The sequence below is a fragment of the Lithobates pipiens genome, unplaced genomic scaffold (genome assembly GCF_037356315.1).
Source record: "Lithobates pipiens isolate NorthernLeopardFrog02 unplaced genomic scaffold, aLitPip1_a1.2 Scaffold_25, whole genome shotgun sequence".
Classification (NCBI taxonomy): Eukaryota; Metazoa; Chordata; class Amphibia; order Anura; family Ranidae; genus Lithobates; species Lithobates pipiens.
The window spans coordinates 12,251,800-12,271,326 of record NW_027507787.1 but is presented as its reverse complement, the minus strand read 5'-3'; the positions used below and the strand labels follow the sequence as shown (position 1 = coordinate 12,271,326).

At 42.4% G+C, this 19,527-nt stretch overlaps 1 protein-coding gene across 1 annotated transcript in view; it reads right to left on the bottom strand.

Moving 5' to 3' along the window:
• Positions 1-19,527, bottom strand: part of LOC143930040 (alpha-2-macroglobulin-like protein 1) — a 310,325-nt gene that overhangs the window by 265,074 nt on the left and 25,724 nt on the right. Inside the window, exons 5-7 of the mRNA XM_077453939.1 lie at positions 12,691-12,743; positions 8,803-8,823; positions 7,569-7,722 (exon numbers count right to left, since the gene is read on the bottom strand). Coding sequence (XP_077310065.1) covers positions 7,569-7,722; positions 8,803-8,823; positions 12,691-12,743 — 228 coding nt within the window. The remainder of the gene's footprint in view (positions 1-7,568; positions 7,723-8,802; positions 8,824-12,690; positions 12,744-19,527) is intronic.

The window sequence follows — 19,527 nt, the reverse complement described above, 5'->3', positions numbered from 1 at the left end:
TGAACTCTGATCAACCCTTGGACATTAACTGCAAGTATACTTCCTTCCCAATTCTACCTTATTTCTTTGTGGCTGTATATTGTCTTTATTTTTTGAAACATCCTTTTTCTGTAAATGTTTTATTCGCACCAACCTTGACCTTTTCATAATAAATCCTTATGTTGAAAAGTGTTAACCTTGTCTTTAAAGCTCTTGATGCAAACTATAAACGAACCTATCTCTTAAAAGGGCGCTACTGTGGTAGAGTAAGGCACTGAGCAGACCTGTCTGTGGTGGCAGTGTGTGTTGCAGGCGCTTATTCTAAACTTATAATTGGTATTGCTAAAATTACGAGTCCCCCCGGCTCTGTCTTTTAAACGGGGGTGGTGGCAGTTAAAGGGTTAATTGTGTAATTAGCCCAGTAACAATCGCTCTCAGGCTGCCTGCACCTAGATTGTGGTCCCGCAAGCTGGAAAATCTTTGTGCTGGGTGCAGCTGAGTGTGGCATTGTTACGTAAGTGACAGCGGGGTGTGAGGTTGGCCGGTCCTTTGTCGCCAGTTAGCGAGGAGGGCGGGGATCTGACACCAGCGTTCGTCACAAGGCCTACAACCTCTATGTTCCCTGCTGCTGCCAGTGTCCCGGAGGGAGATGCTTTCATTACTGTTGCCGGAGGAGCTACTCCGGATGTCATGGACACAACCTTATCCACCACCACAACCGTGTCCGCTACAAAGAGTGGGCTATGTCAAGGTCTCCGGCCGCAGTGGAGGACCATCCCAAAAGTCTACCCGGATCGGAGGAAGGAGATTGTTGCCGAGAAGTCTGCCACAGTTACAGGTGAGAGATCTGGGGCGATTGTGTTAAGCAGGACTGTACAAAATTATTTACCAGCAGAGGAGTTGCGGGATTCGGAGATAGATTCCCTCTCCGATGCAGGGGATGATGACCTGTTTGAGACCATGTCCCAGGAGATATTGTGGGCAAACGCGGATGATGTGGCCGCAACTTGCAATGTCTCCAGCTGGCTGGCCCTTAATTCAGGGAGTGTATCGCCTCGGGCGGGAACCCCTATTACCACTACTAGAGACTTAACATTTCCAAAACCTGTCAGTTGATCGGAACCAAAGAAAATTACTTTTGCAATGGTGCGTAAAGCACCAAATGCCTGTGTGCCTCCCGGGGATGGAAGTGCTCGAGCTCTGCCCAGGCTCGCATGGCCCCAGTGGTTGCTGAATAAGCGGGTGGCAACAGAGTATGGACTGGAGTTCCCTTACGTGCCTAAGGAGATTATGGAGGAGATTGAGGAAAATAATGAGGACTGGTATGCAAATGATGTTTGGGACTACCTCAAGGTTACATAGTTACATAGTTAGACAGGTTGAAAAAAGACACATGTCCATCAAGTTCAACCACAAAACCTTTCTGAAAGAAAGTATGTTCCCCTGATATGTATGAGCGTTTCACCGGCTGCCTCCAGCATTGGAGCTATGGGAGGCATATTTACTCAAAGTTGTGATTTGCTGGCTGGGAAAAGACAATGTGGTTTACTTTATTACTACAGTGGATGCTCAGGGGAAAACACTGACTTTGCCAGACCCAAGGTTCTATTGGTAGAAGAACTATCAGAACTGTGTTTCTTTTGACTCAAAAGAGTTTTTTTTTTCCTTCTTTTGAAATACAAGGACTGTGGGGTAGCTATTTAGAGTTAGGTTTCTAAAGAAGCTCCGTGTCAAGGTCTTCCACAGGTCACAGCACTTGTTCTAAAAAAAAAAAAAAGGACTTGCACTTCATGACTCTTACCACAAGGTGGTGTGGGTCTGCACAAAACATTTGGTCTCTTGCTCGCTAGCCTGTAAATTTTCAGTTAAGAAGAGAGAGACTCATTGTCTATGGGAATGAGACTCTGCCTTCTAGAAACATAGAAATAGTGTGTGTTTTGTTGTTTTTTTTGTGTGTTCTTTTCCAGGAGTCACCAAGAGCATCTATCAAGCTATCGGAGAGTGGGTGGTGTAGATAGTCAGGAATTGGGTTGTGTAATATGTAACCTGTTTGTGTCAACCGTTGAGTGTATTACATTGTTCAATGTTTCTTTTGTTTTTTCCTTTCCATTTCCCATTCCTACCTTAAAATTCAGGTACTTAATTTTTCTAGTACTAAAAATGTTTTTTCTTTTCTTTCCCAGACAATGAGGACATCGTCTAAATGGGAGGGGGTAGTATGTAGTGCCGGCTCCTGACAAGCATGTGCTATAGGTTTTTGCAAATTAATATTCCTAAAACCACAGTTAGGTTTTAGGGCTAATTATGCTAAATTATGGTTTTAGTACCAGTCTAGCTGGATTGCACTGGGTTCTTCTTGGCCGCAGGTGTCGCTGTCACCGCTGGAAAATGTGAGCATGCGATTTAGCTGGGCATATTGAGTGCCATTCTTTCTCGGAACCAGCCCAGTGGGAGTGTCATCCTGCTGTGCATTCTGGGAGGTGGTATTTAAGGTACTGACATCACGTGCTTCTGGGTTCCGGTCCAGAAGGTCTTTCTGACTGTTTGGTCCTGGTCCTCCTGACCAGCCCCCATGGCCCTCCTGGCCTGGGGTGCGGATCAATGCAATTCCAAGCCTTGGGGCTGGATAGCCAGAGGAGAAGCAACTGCAGGGACAGGCCGGAATGACTACTGAGGATTCAAAGGTGGTTCGGTGCCGTCTCATCTGAGGCAAGGCCCAGCAACTGGAGAAGCATCCAGGGGAGGATTCTTCGAGAGGAGGCCATGCACAAGGCTGGTTCCTCTGAAGGAGCCTGGAAGATCAGTCGCAGGACACTAAATGGATCTATACTCATACAGTATCGCCGGACCGGCTACGAGATACTGGTACCATATGATAGTTCTTTAAATTGACCTATGTCCCTTAGTTACATTCAAGTCTGTGGCAGAGACTTTTCACAAGTGTTCTATATGCAAGTCTGTGGCAGAGACTTTTCTTTACTTGACACCTTACCGGCTGCTAGGCCTAGTGAGAGGAGGTCTATCCGGTGGTTGTGAGAATCCAGTTGTGAAACGGGAATTTTCTAGTAGGGATGTGGGGATGCCTCCAGCACAGCACAGTATACACCTATATCTACCTTTTATTGCTGGTGTTCTATAATAAAGGCATCTGCAGGAGTTAGTGGGTGTTGTGTGCCTCCAGCACAGTATACACCTGCATCTACCCTTTATTGCTATTGTTCTCAAAAACAGCCATCTGCAGTAGTTAGTGGGTGTTGTGTGCCTCCAACACAGCACAGTATAAACCTATATCTACCCTTTATTGCTGGTGTTCTATAATAAAGGCATCTGCAGGAGTTAGTGGGTGTTGTGTGCCTCCAGCACAGCACAATATACATCTGTATCTACCCTTTATTGCTGTTGTTCTCAAATACAGCCATCTGCAGTAGTTAGTGGGTGTTGTGTGCCTCCAGCACAGTATACACCTATATCTACCCTTTATTGCTGGTGTTCTATAATAAAGGCATCTGCAGGAGTTAGTGGGTGTTGTGTACCTCCAGCACAGCACAATATACACCTGTATCTACCCTTATTGCTGTTGTTCTCTAATACAGCCATCTGCAGGAGTTAGTGGGTGTTGTGTGCCTCCAGAACAGCACAGTATACACCTATATCTACCCTTTATTGCTGGTGTTCTATAATAAAGGCATCTGCAGGAGTTAGTGGGTGTTGTGTGCCTCCAGCACAGCACAGTATACGCCTATATCTACCCTTTATTGCTGGTGTTCTATAATAAAAGCATCTGCAGGAGTTAGTGGGTGTTGTGTACCTCCAGCACAGTATACACCTGTATCTACCCTTTATTACTGGTGTTCTATCATACAGGCATCTGCAGGAGTTAGTGGGTGTTGTGTGCCTCCAGCACAATATACACTACCCAATTGCTGGTTTTCCCATCTCCCTGCAGGCCATTACTATGTCTGGAAGGCCAACAAGGAGAGGCAGACAGTCATGAGCCAATAAAAGAGGGCAAGCAGGCTCTGTGTCTAGAGACAACAGTTCTGGTCGTGGACGCGGTGCATCGTCATCAGCATGTGGCCACGGGACACGCTTGTCCTTATTTTCACCAGCTGGATGTGTTGAGCCGCATCATGCCGAAGACTTGGTAGAGTGGATGACCAAGCCCTCTTCATCCTCCTCATCCTCTCTCACCCAGGCTCAGGGTACTAGCAAAGCAGCTGCCAACGCATCCTCTTCCCTCGTCTCAATGTCATCATCAGTCACTCCTTCCCTAGACCCACCATGTCCTCCTGAGGAGTCCCCCGAACTGTTTGAGAACAGTGTTGGGTACATGATTCATGAGGATCCCCAGCGTTTTGAAGGCTCTGATGATAATACCCAGCTAGAGGAAGGCAGTAGTGTGAGCGCTGAGAGAGGGGATGCTCAAGAACTACAGCAATATGGCAGTCATGTTCCACCAGCTGCAGCATACTGCCAGGTTTGCTCCAGTGATGAAGAGGGAGGGAATGATGAGGTTACTGATTCCACGTGGGTGCCTGATAGGAGAGAGGAGGAGGGGGAGGAGGCACATCTTCAATGAGGCAGGATGCCCTCCAGGGGCCAGCTTAGGGGCAGCACACCGACTGAATGACACCACAGAGCTCCGCCTGTGCAGGGTGCTGGCTCTGCGCGTTATTCCAAAAGTTCCGCGAATCATGTTGTCCTTAGTGACACAGAGGATTCCGGACCGAATGCCTCAGCTAACCTAAGCTGCATGGCCTCCCTGATCCTGCAAAGCCTGCGGAAGGATCCTCGTATTCTTCGGATCAAGGAGAGGGACCATTACTGGCTGGCCACTCTTCTTGATCCCCGGTACAAGGGTAAGGTTGCAGACCTTATCTTGCCATCGCAGAGGGAGCAGAGGATGAGACATCTCCGGGAGGCCTTGCAGAAAGGTCTGTGCAACGCGTTCCCAGAGACTGGGAGGTTCCAAACTCCTGGCCCTGGACAACGTGTTGCTGATGCTTCGGTCAGTCACAGGAGGAGCGGTGGAGAAGGTGGCCATCTGACCGATGCGTTCAGACAATTTTTTAGTCCGCAGCCCCAAGGTATGATCGGTTCCATCAACCATCGCCAGCGTCTGATTTACATGGTGCAGGAATACCTAGGGGCAAGGTCAGACTTGGACACCTTTCCCACCGAAAATCTTTGGGCTTACTGGGCCTTGAGGATAGATCACTGGCCTAGAGCTTGCACAGTATGCAATTGAGCTACTGGCCTGTGCTGCATCCAGCGTTCTTTCGGAACGCAACTTTAGTGCTGCTGGTGGCTTTGTAATTGATCACAGGGTGCGCTTGTCCACCGACTCGGTTGATTGATTGACCTTCATAAAGATGAATCAGTCTTAGATCCCCACTAGCTACTAAGCACCAGAAGCTGATGTAACCGAATAATTTTTTTGGAAATGTCACATCCCTTCAAGACTGCCTATGCTGATGCTGAGTGGCTGTCCTGTTATGTTGACTGACTATCTTCTTCCTCCTCAATGATTCCACTGATATCTTGGAAGAACATTTTTGGTTCTGGGTGATGCCACCAACCCAATTTTTCAGCCCCTTTTTAAAAGGGGCATGTAATTACAATTTTTGATGCAATGCTTAGGAGTGGGGCTCATTCCTGCACTCCAACTGGAGTATCTGGGAGAGGTTGCAGTGTCATGGCTCCACCAAGCAGTGCCTAAGGCCCAATTTTTAAGCCTCTGTTTAACAGTAGCATGTAATTACAATTCTTGATATAATATTTCACAGCAGGGCCCGTTCCTGCACTCACCGAGAGTAACTGTGAGGACTTATGTTGTGGCACCAGCACCTGCACCAGCACCACCACCACAACCACCAAAGGCACAATTTTCAAAAATACCACTGTTCAACAATGGCATGTAATTACAATTCTTGATATAATCGTTCACAGCAGGGCGCCCACCAGGAGTCACTTTGAGGGCTTACAGTGTTGTGGCAACACCAACACCTTAGGCAGACATTTCTGCAGAGCATATAGAGCAGGCCCCTACTTTCAAACATCCAACTTACAAACGTCTCCTACTTGCAAACGGAAGGAGACAACAGGAAGTGAGATGAAAAAAGATGGATGGCAAAAAAATTATACAGGGGTGATAACCCTTCCCTATGTTTTCTAAAAAGCTTAAAAATTTATTTTTTTTGACTGGAGCTACACTTTAAAAATGTACCAGTTCAAAATTACAAACAGATTCTACTTAACACAACAATCCTACACAGTCCCTGTCTTGTTTCACCGCCTGTATACTACTGTTCTGAGTATATAGGGCCTGGAGGCCCCACACCTTTCCTTTTTTTAATATGGGTACGGGGTTCCCCTTAATATCCGTACAAGACCCAAAAGGGCTGGTAATGGGCAGAGGGGCTACCCATGCCATTTTTCTCATTGATTTTCATCCATATTACCGGAACCAGATATTACATTAAAACCGCAAGTAATTTTAAATGACTTTTTTCCGTTAAATGTCAATTTGTGCAGGGACTGTTCTAAACACGGGAAACACGTGCCACTTCACAGGCATACTATAGGCATCCCCCAGGCACGATATTTAAAGGAATATTTCACTTTTTTTTCACTTTAATCGTCATTAAAATCAGTGCTCCCGAAAAAACATCTGTTTTTAAAAACAATTTTGGCATTGACCCATGTCCCCTGGGGCAGGAGCCGGGTCCCCAAACCCTTTTTTGGACAATATCTTGCATATTAGCCGTTAAAATTAGCACTTTTTATTTTGAACGTTCGAGTCCCATAGACTTCAATGGGGTTCTAAAGTTCGCACAAATTTTTGGTCTATTTGAAAGTTCTGGTGCGAACCGAACCGGGGGGTGTTCGGCTCTTCCCTATTCTCAGGATTTCTATTGCGAGAGACTTCCTACTTTTGCAGTTCCAAAAGTACCTGAACTTTCTTCCTGACCCTCTACCCTTAATTAAGAAATTGTGTTATCTTTTAAATAAATAACCCAAAAGATCCAGTGTCAGTTTCTGCAATTCTTTGGGCCATCTACCATGGGAAACCCCCAGACACAGACAAGGTCAAGAAGGTAACAGTAAGCCCAATAAAACCAGCAGCTCCTTCGGGGGTCAGTGCTACATTAGTATCAGTGGGAGTAATAGTTTCCCAATGTTAGTATCAGTGGGAGCAATGGTGCCATGTTGTTGGTATCAGTGCAAGTAATGGTATCTCATTGTTAGTATCAGTGGAAGGAATGTTGCTCCATTGTTGTTATCAGTGCAAGTAATGTTGCTCCATTGTTGTTATCAGTGCAAGTAATGTTACCCCATTGTTAGTATCAGCAGGGTTCAGTGGTACCCCAACTTTGATGTCAGTAGACGGAATATTGACCCACTGTTGGTGTTAGCAAAAGAAATGGTGTCTCGTTGTTGGTTTCAGTGAGAGAAATAGTGCCTCGTATCAGTGAGAGAAAAAGTGCCCCAAAGGGGTGAATGAAGGCCTGTAGGCCACAGTTTGTAATCCACTGCTCTATGGCATCTCACTTTTAGGTAAATATCAGTATAACATCTTGGCCTCTTACCGTATTCCTGCACTTCAAACTCCTTTAAAACATTATTAGCCTTTATTTTGTATTTCCCCATGTTAGGTTCCTCAGCCAACTGGAAGGATGTCTCTGCTATGCCATTATTAGGAGAAACTTCTCTCCACTGAGCAAGACGGTTCCCCTGTGGATCCTGGACAGAAATAAAATAAAACCTCATATTTAACAGTCATTTAATGAGGAACTTGGTTATATAAACTACAATAAGTATTTACTGTACATTCATTGTATACATGTTACAGAGAGTAAATTAACAAATCTACATATCTCTTTAAATAGAAATAAAAACAGTTCTAAAGTCAAAATCACAAATCTGTAGCTACTGTATATCCTACCAGAGGTTGATTTCTTTAGAATTCCTTTTCCAAAATGGAAGAAGCCATCCTCTATTCATAAAGAAGTTTTCATTGGCGGAAGCTATAGTACAGCTTCTATGAATGGAGGATGAGGGAAAAAAGGGTGGGCTGATATTTTTTATTATTTTAAGAATATTTACTGTAGGCTTTAAAGTGAAACTAAACCCTCCTATCCTTTTCATTTAAGGAAGCTGCCACCTTGGCCTCTATTTGATTTGCAACTGCCATGTGGTTTGACAGTTTGGTTGAGGACACAGTCATAAGTGACAGTTAGCATTCCGAGTATGCTGGGAATATAAAGTTTTTTAAACTGTTAAATTGATGGGTTTAGTTCCGCTTTAACTGGGAAATCATGGCTGCCACCATTTTTTTCCACTAAAAATAAACAAAAGTAGTAGTAGTAAGTAGTAAGTAGTAAATCTTTAGGCTAGGTTCACATATATGTGGATCAGGGAACACATGCTGAACGCACGCGGTTCCCGACCCACAGGCAATATGCGCTGCTCTTTAGCAGATGCGCAGGGGTTGGCATTCATTTATAACGGCAACCTTAAGCATCAGAGTGCGGTGTGTTTTCAAGCACATGAAACCTCACGGTGCCACAGCAGCAAGCACTTCTGTGTGTCGTGTTTTGAAAAAAAGGGTTGGGGACATTTCCCGCAGGTACAGCGTCCCATATAAATGAATGGCCTGCTGTGCACACGCAAATGTGGCACGTAACACCCACATCACCCACAGCTGTGAACCAACCCTTAAGGGCAACATAAGGGTTATAAAACGAACAACTAAATGGAAGCCAAGCACACACTCTGCCAGTGACAGCACTTATGAGTTATAAATCACTTTAAATCACTTACCTGGAGCTCAATAAGTGAATACTGCCAGAGAGGAGAATAAAGAAAAAACAAACATGTTAGAGATTCCTAAAGTCACCATAAATAAATGTATCTAATACAAGAGGTTAGGAGAAGTGATTAGATCTCTACAAGGAGGAAATCATTGTATTATTTATTAATGTATTTATTTATCTAATTGCTGGTTTTTATCTTGCACTTTAAGGCCGGGTTCACACTGCTGCGGGGGGAGATCCGGATGTGATTCGCACCGCACTGCAGCGCAAATCACATCCGATCTCCGTAGCGATGCGAGTTCAGCCATACAGATAGTATGGCTGAATTTGCATCGCTCCCGCAGCAAACTGGCACGGGACCCTTTTTTTGGTCCGCAACAGAATCGGATCGCATGAGTGTTCACACCATGCGATTCGATGCCTGTGCGAGTCTGCAGATCGCACTGCGATATGCGGACGGATCTGGGGGTGTCATTAACATTTCATTGACACTCCCAGCCGTTCGCATAGGGCAGTGTGAACTGCCGGCGGGAGTCATGTGATGCGGGAAAACGCCGCGGATTCGCGGCGTTCCCGCATCGCTGTGGTGTGAACCCAGCCTAAGGGTACTTGCATGCTGTAATGATGCATGAACATATGATATTCCTGGCAGAAAAAATGTGAGAATGGGCTGTATAGCACTTGCACGCACTAATGTTAAAACACACATTATTTTAACCAAGGCGGTGTGGTGCATGTGTATGATGTATAAAAATACTGACCTACAGTATACGCAGGGCATGTTTGCACTATATTTGATATGGTTCTTTTCATCACAATGGTCAATTTACAAAAATATTGCACTGACACAGAATCATTTCCACTTATGAAATGGAAAATCCCTGCTCTGGCCAGACAGCATGTAGCATTAATCTGACATACTAAAATCTTATTGAAATAATAATAGAAATGATATCAGCTTTTATTTTGTAGGCTGTAATTCTCAGTATTGGTATTTATTCTGTATGTATGGACTCTGCACAGTACTACTTCTCTTGTCCTGTATCCTGAGCGTAGTTCTTAGTATCTGTTCTTATTCTGTATATATGGACTCTGCACAGTACCACTTCCCTTGTCCTGTATTCTGGGTGTAATTCTCAGTATCTGTTCTTATTCTGCATATAAGAACTCTGCACAGTACCACTTCTCTTGTCCTGTATTCTGGGTGTAATTCTCAGTATCTGTTCTTATTCTGTATGTATGGACTCTGCACAGTACCACTTCTCTTGTCCTGTATGCCGGGTATAATTCCCCATATCTGTTATTCTGTATGATATTAATAATGGAGGTGACATTGTCAGTCTTTCTATGTACAGAAGGATTATAGCACACCCAGGTATTTGTACAATGATGGTTTGTACAGGGAACTGTCTTATTTTTTGTGTATTGAGGAATTACATAAAGTGCATGTTAAATATTTCTATATCAATCTGTGCTGAAATATGTAAATACAATTATCCAATGCACAGCTTGCTATGCACAGCTTGCTTTACGGACTGAGAACACTGTGACCTTTCAAGCTTTGTGTGTATGACTTTTATGACTTATTATGGATGTAAACCCGATCACCAAAATCTCACATACAGTGAAACCTCGGATTGCGAGTAACGCGGTTAACGAGTGTTTCGCAATACAAGCAATTATTTAAAAAAAATCCTGGCTCGGTTTGTGAGTGTTGTCTCGCAAAACGAGCAGGATTCAAGCCTCTGTGGTGTGCAGTACCGCATTTGGCCAGAGGTGCGGGGGCCCTGGTGACACCCGGAGCCATTTGGAAATACTTGAAAACACTCAGAAATACTCCGTTCCTGAGTGTTTCCGAGCCTTACCGAGGGCTTCCGTGTGCATCCGAGCCATCTGCGAGTATTTCCATGTCTCTCCGGCACCCCCATCCCTGGCCACATGCGGTATTGCATGCAATAGAAGTCAGTGTGGAACGAATTATCTTAGTTTACATTGACTTCTATGAGGAAACTCGCTTTGATATATGAGTGGTTTGGATTGCAAGCATTCTCCTGGAACAGATTATGCTCGTAATCCAAGGCTCCAATGTAATGTTTAACACGTTAATATCATTCCAAAGGTAGAGAGATAAGAGAGGACGAAATGGGATTATTACGGTGCTAAACTCCTATAATTGAAAAAGAGCCCAGTTTGAGGGTAGAAAAAAGAAAGAGAATAGTGTAGCTTATAATAAAAATAGAATTTTTTTTTATTTTTTAATTAAACACAATTCTTTAAAATCCAGAAAAAGTATTTAAGATTACAAATAAACCACATTAATAATTCAAAATTGAGTGTCCGCTTTCAAACATTCAATTCGATTGAGGTTGTATTTGGCTAGTAAGATGGAGTCCCAACATGTTTCTCCTCAACAAAGGCTTCTTCAGGGGAGCCAATATTCAACGTCAAGTGGTTACAACAAGAATCACTCTGGCCAAAAACCCTACCGCGGCAATCGATTAGGGAAACCTTCTTGAAATGGAGAGCGGACCGATCATGAAATCACCAACTAATGGCTAGGCATGAGGTTCTTTAATAGGTCTCAAAAATAGGGCTGAAAATGCCCATATGGAGGGTGGGGGATTCCCTGTAGACGATGGAAATTGTAGTGCACCAGCCTAGTCCCAACAGAGATTAGGAATGCAGACACTCCACACTGATTAGGTCTAATACACTGTGCAGCTGGAGGGCTTGTCAATGAGTAGGATATATACCGAAGTCCTCTAATAGATTGAACAAATCCTTAATTCATCCAGTTAGAGCCACAGCGTCCTTGCAGAGCCAGCTGGCTCTGCAAGGACGCTGTGGCTCTAACTGGATGAATTAAGGATTTTCATACAGCCAGAGCTACAATGGAATGGTTTAGATCAAAGTATATTCATATGTAAGAATGGGCCAGTCAAAGTCCAGACTTAAATCCAATTGAGAGTCCGTGCCAAGACTTGGAAATTGCTATTCACAGACGCTCTCCATCCGATCTTACAGAGCTTGAGCTATTTAGCAAAGAAGAATGTGTGAAATTTTTAATCTCTATATGTACAAAGCTGGTAGAGACATCCCCTAAAAGACTTTCAGCTGTAATTGCAGTGAAAGGTGGTTCTACAAAGTATTGACTCGGGAGGGGGGGGGGGGGCTGAATACAAATGCATGCCACACTTTTCAGATATTTATTTGTATTTAAATAAATGTGTTGATATTATATTTTGAAAACCATTTATAATGTTCCCTCCACTTCACAATTATATGCCACTTTGTGTTGGTCTATTACATAAAATCCCAATAAAATACATTTATGTTTTTGGTTGTAACATGCCAAAATGTGGAAAGGTGTATGAATACTTTTTCAAGGCACTGTACCATAGTACCCACATAACCCTACCACTAGTTGTGCGAGGGCCACCAACTTGTGCCCTCTGAGGACTTAAATGAAAGTCTCATTGAGTCACTGATTATGAATAGTAACTCAAAAAAAGTGTGACTATGATCCCGGGACATGGTATAGTTATGGACACAACATCATCAGAACTGAGGTCCATGATTTGGGACAGTGCTAGCAAATCTGAGAAAGTTTGTATCTGTGCATAAAACTATTCTTTTCCACACTCCACATTAGGCAGATTAATAAATCTGAATACCAGGTATGGCATTGGACCAATTTATGTATACATATTGCATGCTTGGCTAAACCCTATGAAAGCCACTAGTGTATACACATGGCACAATTTATTTCATTTTTAGAACATGATGCCAAGGTCACAAACGTTTGAGACAACATTTGTTCCCCATTCTGATGTCAACATCATGAAGCTCCTAATCTGAACATGTATTAGTATTTTGAAATATCATATATACTTACATTTGTATTCTGAACTTCCATGTCCTGATTTATTGATAAAATTCTAATGTTCACTGCAAGAATAGAAGAAAAATGCATGTCACATTCAGATACACAATGCTAATGAGACCAACAGTATGAGCCCATAGGTGTCTTCTACTTTGGTCTTTGTTATTTTCTATAAAATACAGACAGAATCTCGCAGCACAATGCAGAGATTTAATTTGCCTGCTCGCACCTATCAATATATAAAAACAAAAGCGCTTAGGCAAAAAAGGGCAATAGGTATGCAGCCTACCCTGCTAGATCCTCCCAAAGGGACTACAGTGGTGTGAAAAAGTGTTTGCCCCCTTCCTCATTTCCTGTTCCTTTGCATGTTTGTCACACTTAAGTGTTTCGGAACATCAAACCAATTTAAACAATAGTTTAATAATAATTTCTATAGCCACACCCAGGCCTGATTATTGCCACACCTGTTCACAATCAAGGCATCACTTAAATAGGAGCTGCTTGACACAGTAAGGTCCACCAGAAGATCCTTAAAAGCTACACATCAAGCCGAGACCCAAAGAAATTCAGGGACAATTGAGAAAGAAAGTAATTGAGATCTATCAGTCTGGAAAGGGTTATAAAGCCATTTCCAAAGCTTTGGGAATCCAGCGAACCACAGTGAGAGCCATTATCCACAAATGGCGAAGACATGGAACAGTGGTGAACCTTCCCAGGAGTGGCTGGCGGCCCAAAATTACCCCAAGAGCGCAGCGACGACTCATCCAAGAGGTCACAAAAGACCCCACAACAACGTCCAAGGAACTGCAGGCCTCACTTGCCTCAGTTAAGGTCAGCGTTCATGCCTCCACCATCAGGAAAAGACTGGGCAAAAATGGCCTGCATGGCAGAGTTCCAAGGAGAAAACCACTGCTGAGCAAAAAGAACACCAAAGCTCGTCTCAATTTCTCCACAACACATCTTGATGATCCCCAAGACTTTTGGGACAACATTCTGTGGACCGATGAGACAAAAGTGGAACTCTTTGGAAGGTGTGTGTCCAAGTATATCTGGCGTAGAAAGAACACTGCATTTCATAAAAAGAACATTATACCAACAGTAAAATATGGTGGTGGTAGTGTGATGGTCTGGGGCTGTTTTGCTGCTTCAGGACCTGGAAGACTTGCCGTGATAAAAGGAACTATGAATTCTGCTGTCTACCAAGAGATCCTGAAGGAGAATGTCCGACCATCTGTTCGTGTACTCAAGCTGAAACGAACTTGGGTTCTGCAGCAGGACAATGATCCTAAACACACCAGCAAGTCCACCACCGAATGGCTGAAGAAAAGCAAAATGAAGACTTTGGAGTGGCCTAGCCAAAGTCCTGACCTGAATCCTATTGAGATGTTGTGGTATGACCTTAAAAAGGCCGTTCATGCTCGAAAACCCTCTAATGTAACTGAATTAGGACAATTCTGCAAAGATGAGTGGGCCAAAATTCCTCCAGGACGCTGTAAAAGCCTCATTGCACGTTATCGCAAACGCTTGGTTGCAGTTGTTGCTGCTAAGGGTGGCCCAACCAGTTATTAGGTTTAGGGGGCAATCACTTTTTCACACAGGGCCATGATGGTTTGGATTTTTTTTCACCTTTAATAATAAACACCTTCATTTACAAATTGCATTTTGTGTTTACTTGTGTTGTCCTTGACTATTGTTTAAATTGGTTTGATGTTCCGAAACACTTAAGTGTGACAAACATGCAAAGGAACAGGAAATGAGGAAGGGGGCAAGCACTTTTTCACACCACTGTAGATCCTCCCAAAGGGACTAGAGTGTAAAAAAATATATAAAAAAAGAGTAATCCAGCGCTCCCTATATCGTGAGAAACGACAGTCCTCTCCTTTAAATATAGTAAATAGTGTTGGCTAAACCAAATAAATGTCATAGACAAAAAGTCTGAAAAGCAACAAAGAAAATACTAAGTCGCCTTACAGAGTGCTAAACTCCTTAGTTGCTACAATGTACATGTGTCATAAGTGTACCATGTGACATAACAAATATTAACAATGTGATAATAAGCCATACAGTGGCAGAAGTAACACCAATAAATCGCATTTAAAAAATCGCATAAAGAATATTGCATGAAAAATAAGTCGATAAATTATAAAATATATGCAAATGTGAGATAAATAAATGAACCAAGACCAGATTATAACGTCCAAAACCATGCAATGCTAGCAAAACCAAAACCACAGTCTTTGATAATTATAAAGTGCTCAGTGACTTCCCATTGTAGTGAACACTGGAGAATATCCAGGTGATTTTCGGTGCTCTGCTGGATATCAGATGCTTAGGATTATAACATCATCTGGGCACCAACCCTCCTTACATGCGTAATACCCCTGCAGGGGTTACTGCAGCTGGTGAGTGGGGAACCACAAGGGGGAGCACCAAAAATCACCTGGATATTCTCCTGTGTTCACTACAATGGGAAGTCACTGAGCACTTTATAATTACCAAAGACTGTGGTCTTGGTTTTGCTAGCATTGCATGTTTTTTTTTACATCATAATCTGGTCTTGGTTCATTTATTTATCTCACATTTGCATATATTTTATAATTTATCTACTTATTTTTCATGCAATATTCTTTATGTGATTTTTTTTATGCGATTTATTGGTGTTACTTCTGCCACTGTATGAATATCACGGCTTATTATCACATTGTTAATATTTGGTATGTCACATGGTACACTTATGACACATGTACATTGTAGCAACTAAGGATTTTAGCACTCTGTAAGGCGACTTAGTATTTTCTTTGTCGCTATTCAGACTTTTTGTCTATTACATTTATTTGGTTTAGCCACATCACTATTTACTATATTTAATTGATAGGACTGCCCTTTCTCACTAAATAGGGGAGCGCCAGATTACTCTTTTTTATATATTTTTTGCACCTATCAATGCCCACCCTTTATGGAATACAAGTGACTCACATTCAGAGGAAGCAGACAAAAAGTCAAATTTTTATTGTCTTTTACTGTATATGTTTTCACACTGTCTTTAGTTTTTTGGACTGATGAGTGAGATCAGCTAGTAAAAGAGGGTAAGAAGAGGAATACTGACATCTAGTGGATGTTTTAGGCCAACATAATTTGTTTAGTATGTGATTTTGGTTTCTCCCTCTGTCCTCCCCTACTGTATGGTACTAGCTAGTTCAGTCCAAGTTAGACCCTTCCTATCTTTTCTATGTTCCCTCAGGTAGTGATGTGAATGGAAAAATTAGTTTCCTCTCAGATTCATATTTTAAGTTAAAGCAGAGTTACACCTGTTTTTTTAGTTTATTAAAAGTCAGCAGCCACAAAAAGCATAGCTGCTGACTTTTAAAAACCAACACTTACTGTACCTGCCCCATGGTCCAGCGATGTGGCCACCCGGACGCTAGTTCCTCTCAACCTCCTCTCTTCTGTGCCATCATAGTAACTGTGGGCACCCAGATGTGATAGCTTACGGCTTCACCGCTGGGTGCGCACTGCGCATGCATGAGTCGCGCTGCACTCTCCTATTGGCCAGCCAATCTTCTTGGATCTGAGTTGTGTCCCAGAAGATTGCTGGCAGGGAGGGGCCGCGTAGGGCGAGAGGAGGAGTCGCCTAGGCGGCCGAAGATAGGAAACAGGAAGTGGGACACGAAGTCCCACAAAAAAAGGGTTCCCCCCTCCAAAAAAATAAAATGCCAAATGTGGCATGTCAGGGGGCGGGGGTGCTTAAAGTGGAAGTTCCACTTTTGGGTGGAACTCCTCTTTCATAACTCCCAACTTTTTGAGATGGGAATGAAAGACAACTATCAGCAAAAGTATACAGGCATAAGACACACCCCTGGCCCCTGGGTTAAACCCACAAGTGCTTTTTTTTACCACTACTATTCCTTCATATTGACATTTGGAATTTACAAATGCAACAATTTAGAAATCAGAATGAAGGCTTTTTGCTGGAAAACACTTTTTGATAGATAAAAAGTGCATTTTATATACATCTATATAGAGCAGACCAAAATGAGAGACAAATAAGGAGGAATGAGGGACAGAAGGACATTGCTCCAAATCAGGGACATTCCCTCAAAATCAGGGACAGTTGGGAGCTATGCTCTTTAATATTTTGTTTTGCCATATTCGTTATGTCAGAATGATTCGTTTTCATTCGTATATTTGGATTCATTTCGTATTTTTGGATTTGTTTGCTATATTAATTTTTTCCAAATCAATTTGTATTTTGGAAGTTATTTTTGAAGATTGGCTATAATCGTTTTAACGTGTTAATTCATTATTTCAGGAGATTACTTATGTACTCTGCTTGGGTTGAATGGGGGTGAATCCATTAGAATCTCTGAATCATAACATAACAATTGAATCTGAAATTGATTGGTTTATTTGTTATGTTATGATTCAGAGATTGATAGATCCACTTCCATTCAACCCAAACACAGTAAGTAGGAATCATCATCTTATTTTAATTATATTATATATCTTACTATATTTATTGCAATAGGTTTCCATTTAATATGTAGTGCATTTTTATAATAATGGAAAATGTTAATGCAACATGTAAAGAAATGGATTTTAATCAATTTTTTTATGTTGTTATATTATTTGGGGAGCTTCAAACAAAAGGCTTGAACTATCACATCATGTCATCCAAATGAATTAATTTGTTTCGTTTTAATTCATTTTGGATTTTTTTGGAATTTATTGTGATTCGGAGATTTGGAAACATCAACTCTCCTTATAATAATTTTATTTTCCAAATTTAGATTTGCAACAAAACAAATCACACATATCTGTTTTCAGTCAGTGTTAGTGCAGGGCTTAGAAAAGGTATGGTCTTCTTACACTTCAAAAGACTGGAAAAACATCATCTGTACTGCAATTATCGAAAGTAAGATTGCATTAAAGTCAACTTCTGGGCCTTATTGAAGAGTTAAGCTGCCTGTAGATGGTGCCAAGTGAGCAGGTGACCATGCTGTCCAGACAGACTGGGTCTGAGGGCAGGGCTGTCTTTAAGGCAGGGCAAAAGGGGCAGCTGCCCTGGGCCCTGTCATTGTTGTGGGGCCCAAAGCAGCTGCCTTATACTTGCCAACTATCCCAGTTTAAATTCCCTCGTCCCTTGAAGTTTTAGTCCTGTGCTGAGTCCTGATATCTCAGTGTGAAGTGCTGCAACTAATGCTGCCCAGCTCTACCCTATTGTCATGTACAGATGACTCACCTGCAGACCCTGTGTTTACATGCAAATAACCACCATTCATATGTAAATAACGGGAGAATTCATATGTAAATAGTGGCAGGATTCATATGTAAATAGCTGAGGCCGGCAGCGTTCATATGTATATCATGCCCCTCTGCAGTGAAGAGATGATGTGCTGTAACCTCTAGCAACCAATCAGTGAGTAGTATTATTGTACAGTAATCTCTAGCAAGAAATCAAGAAGAAATCATGTGCTGTAACCTCCAGCAACTAATCAGTGAGCCGTAATGTGTGCTATAACCTCTAGCAACCAATCAGTAAGTGGTAATGATATGCTGTAACCTCTGGCAACCAATCGCAATCACTGCCTGATCTGATACAGTAAAATGATTTTAAGTCTAGCTGATATTTATTGTATCTCCCAGAGAAGGTGAAGAGCAAAATTGCATGGGGGGGGGGGGAGTCCCAAGAAAATTTTTGCCCAGGGTCCAATGAACATTAAAGACGACCCTGTCTGAGGGTATATGTATATGCACAAAGCAACTTTTTAAATAGAACAGATTATATCTGTTGTTTAAAAGGATCAAGACTGAGAAAACAAGCATTCTTTCTGACAGAACGTGATTGTGTTTTGTTTGTCTCAATCTCTGCTCATTAGTGCTCATGCACACAAACGTTTTAAAAAACTGGCTACAAAGCTAGCTCCGACGCCTGGAAAAATCGTCGTTAAAAACGCGTTTTGCATTGGCGTTTTTGCGCGTTTTTTAGCGTTAACGTTAAGTAGCGTTTTTAAAGAAACACATCTCTTGGCTATAGCACTCAGAAAACAAAGAAAATATGTTGCGCGTTTTTGCACGTTTGTGCGCGTTTGTGCGTGTTTTTGCGCGTTTTCCCGCGATCACGTTTTTACAGCTCTAGCTCCGCGCCACGGAACGCACTGGTCCTGGGGTTTTTTTACAGCTTAAAAACGCCTATGTCATTTGCAGCTCAAAAACGCCTAGGTGGGCATGAAGCCATAGACTAACATGGACAGGCGTTTTTAAGCTGCAAAAAACGCTCAAAAAAGCGGCTGTAAAAACATCCGTGTGCATGAGGCCTAATAAAGTAAAAGGCATGTCTGAGCATGCAAATTTACCCCCACTCTTGTTATTTTAGCTGAAGTCCAAGTAACACATATTGTGAAAGGTCAGGGAATTGCAATAAAGCTGGTACTATTTAAAAAACTAAAAACTTTTCAGTCAAAGAAGGGCACCTTGAAAGATTTCTGTGATTACCACTGCAGTTACCCATCAAAGGTTAAATTACCCTTGTGTTTTACTGGTATCCTGGATTCCATTAGAGAGATTTCCCCTCACTTCCTGTTCTGGTGACAGCAGTTTCAGCAGACAGGAAGTGGAGGGAATTCTCCAAAAGCAACACAGAAATGAAAAATAATAGGGGAAGGTTAGAACTCATGTTATATATTTCTGAAATGTGAGTAATGCCCTGTACACACGGTCGGACTTTCCGACGGAAAATGTTGATGGAAAATTCAATCGTGTGTGGGCTCCATCTGACTTTTTCTGTCTGAATTTCCGACACACAAAGTTTGCAAGCAGGATCTAAAATTTTCAGACAACAAAATCCGATCG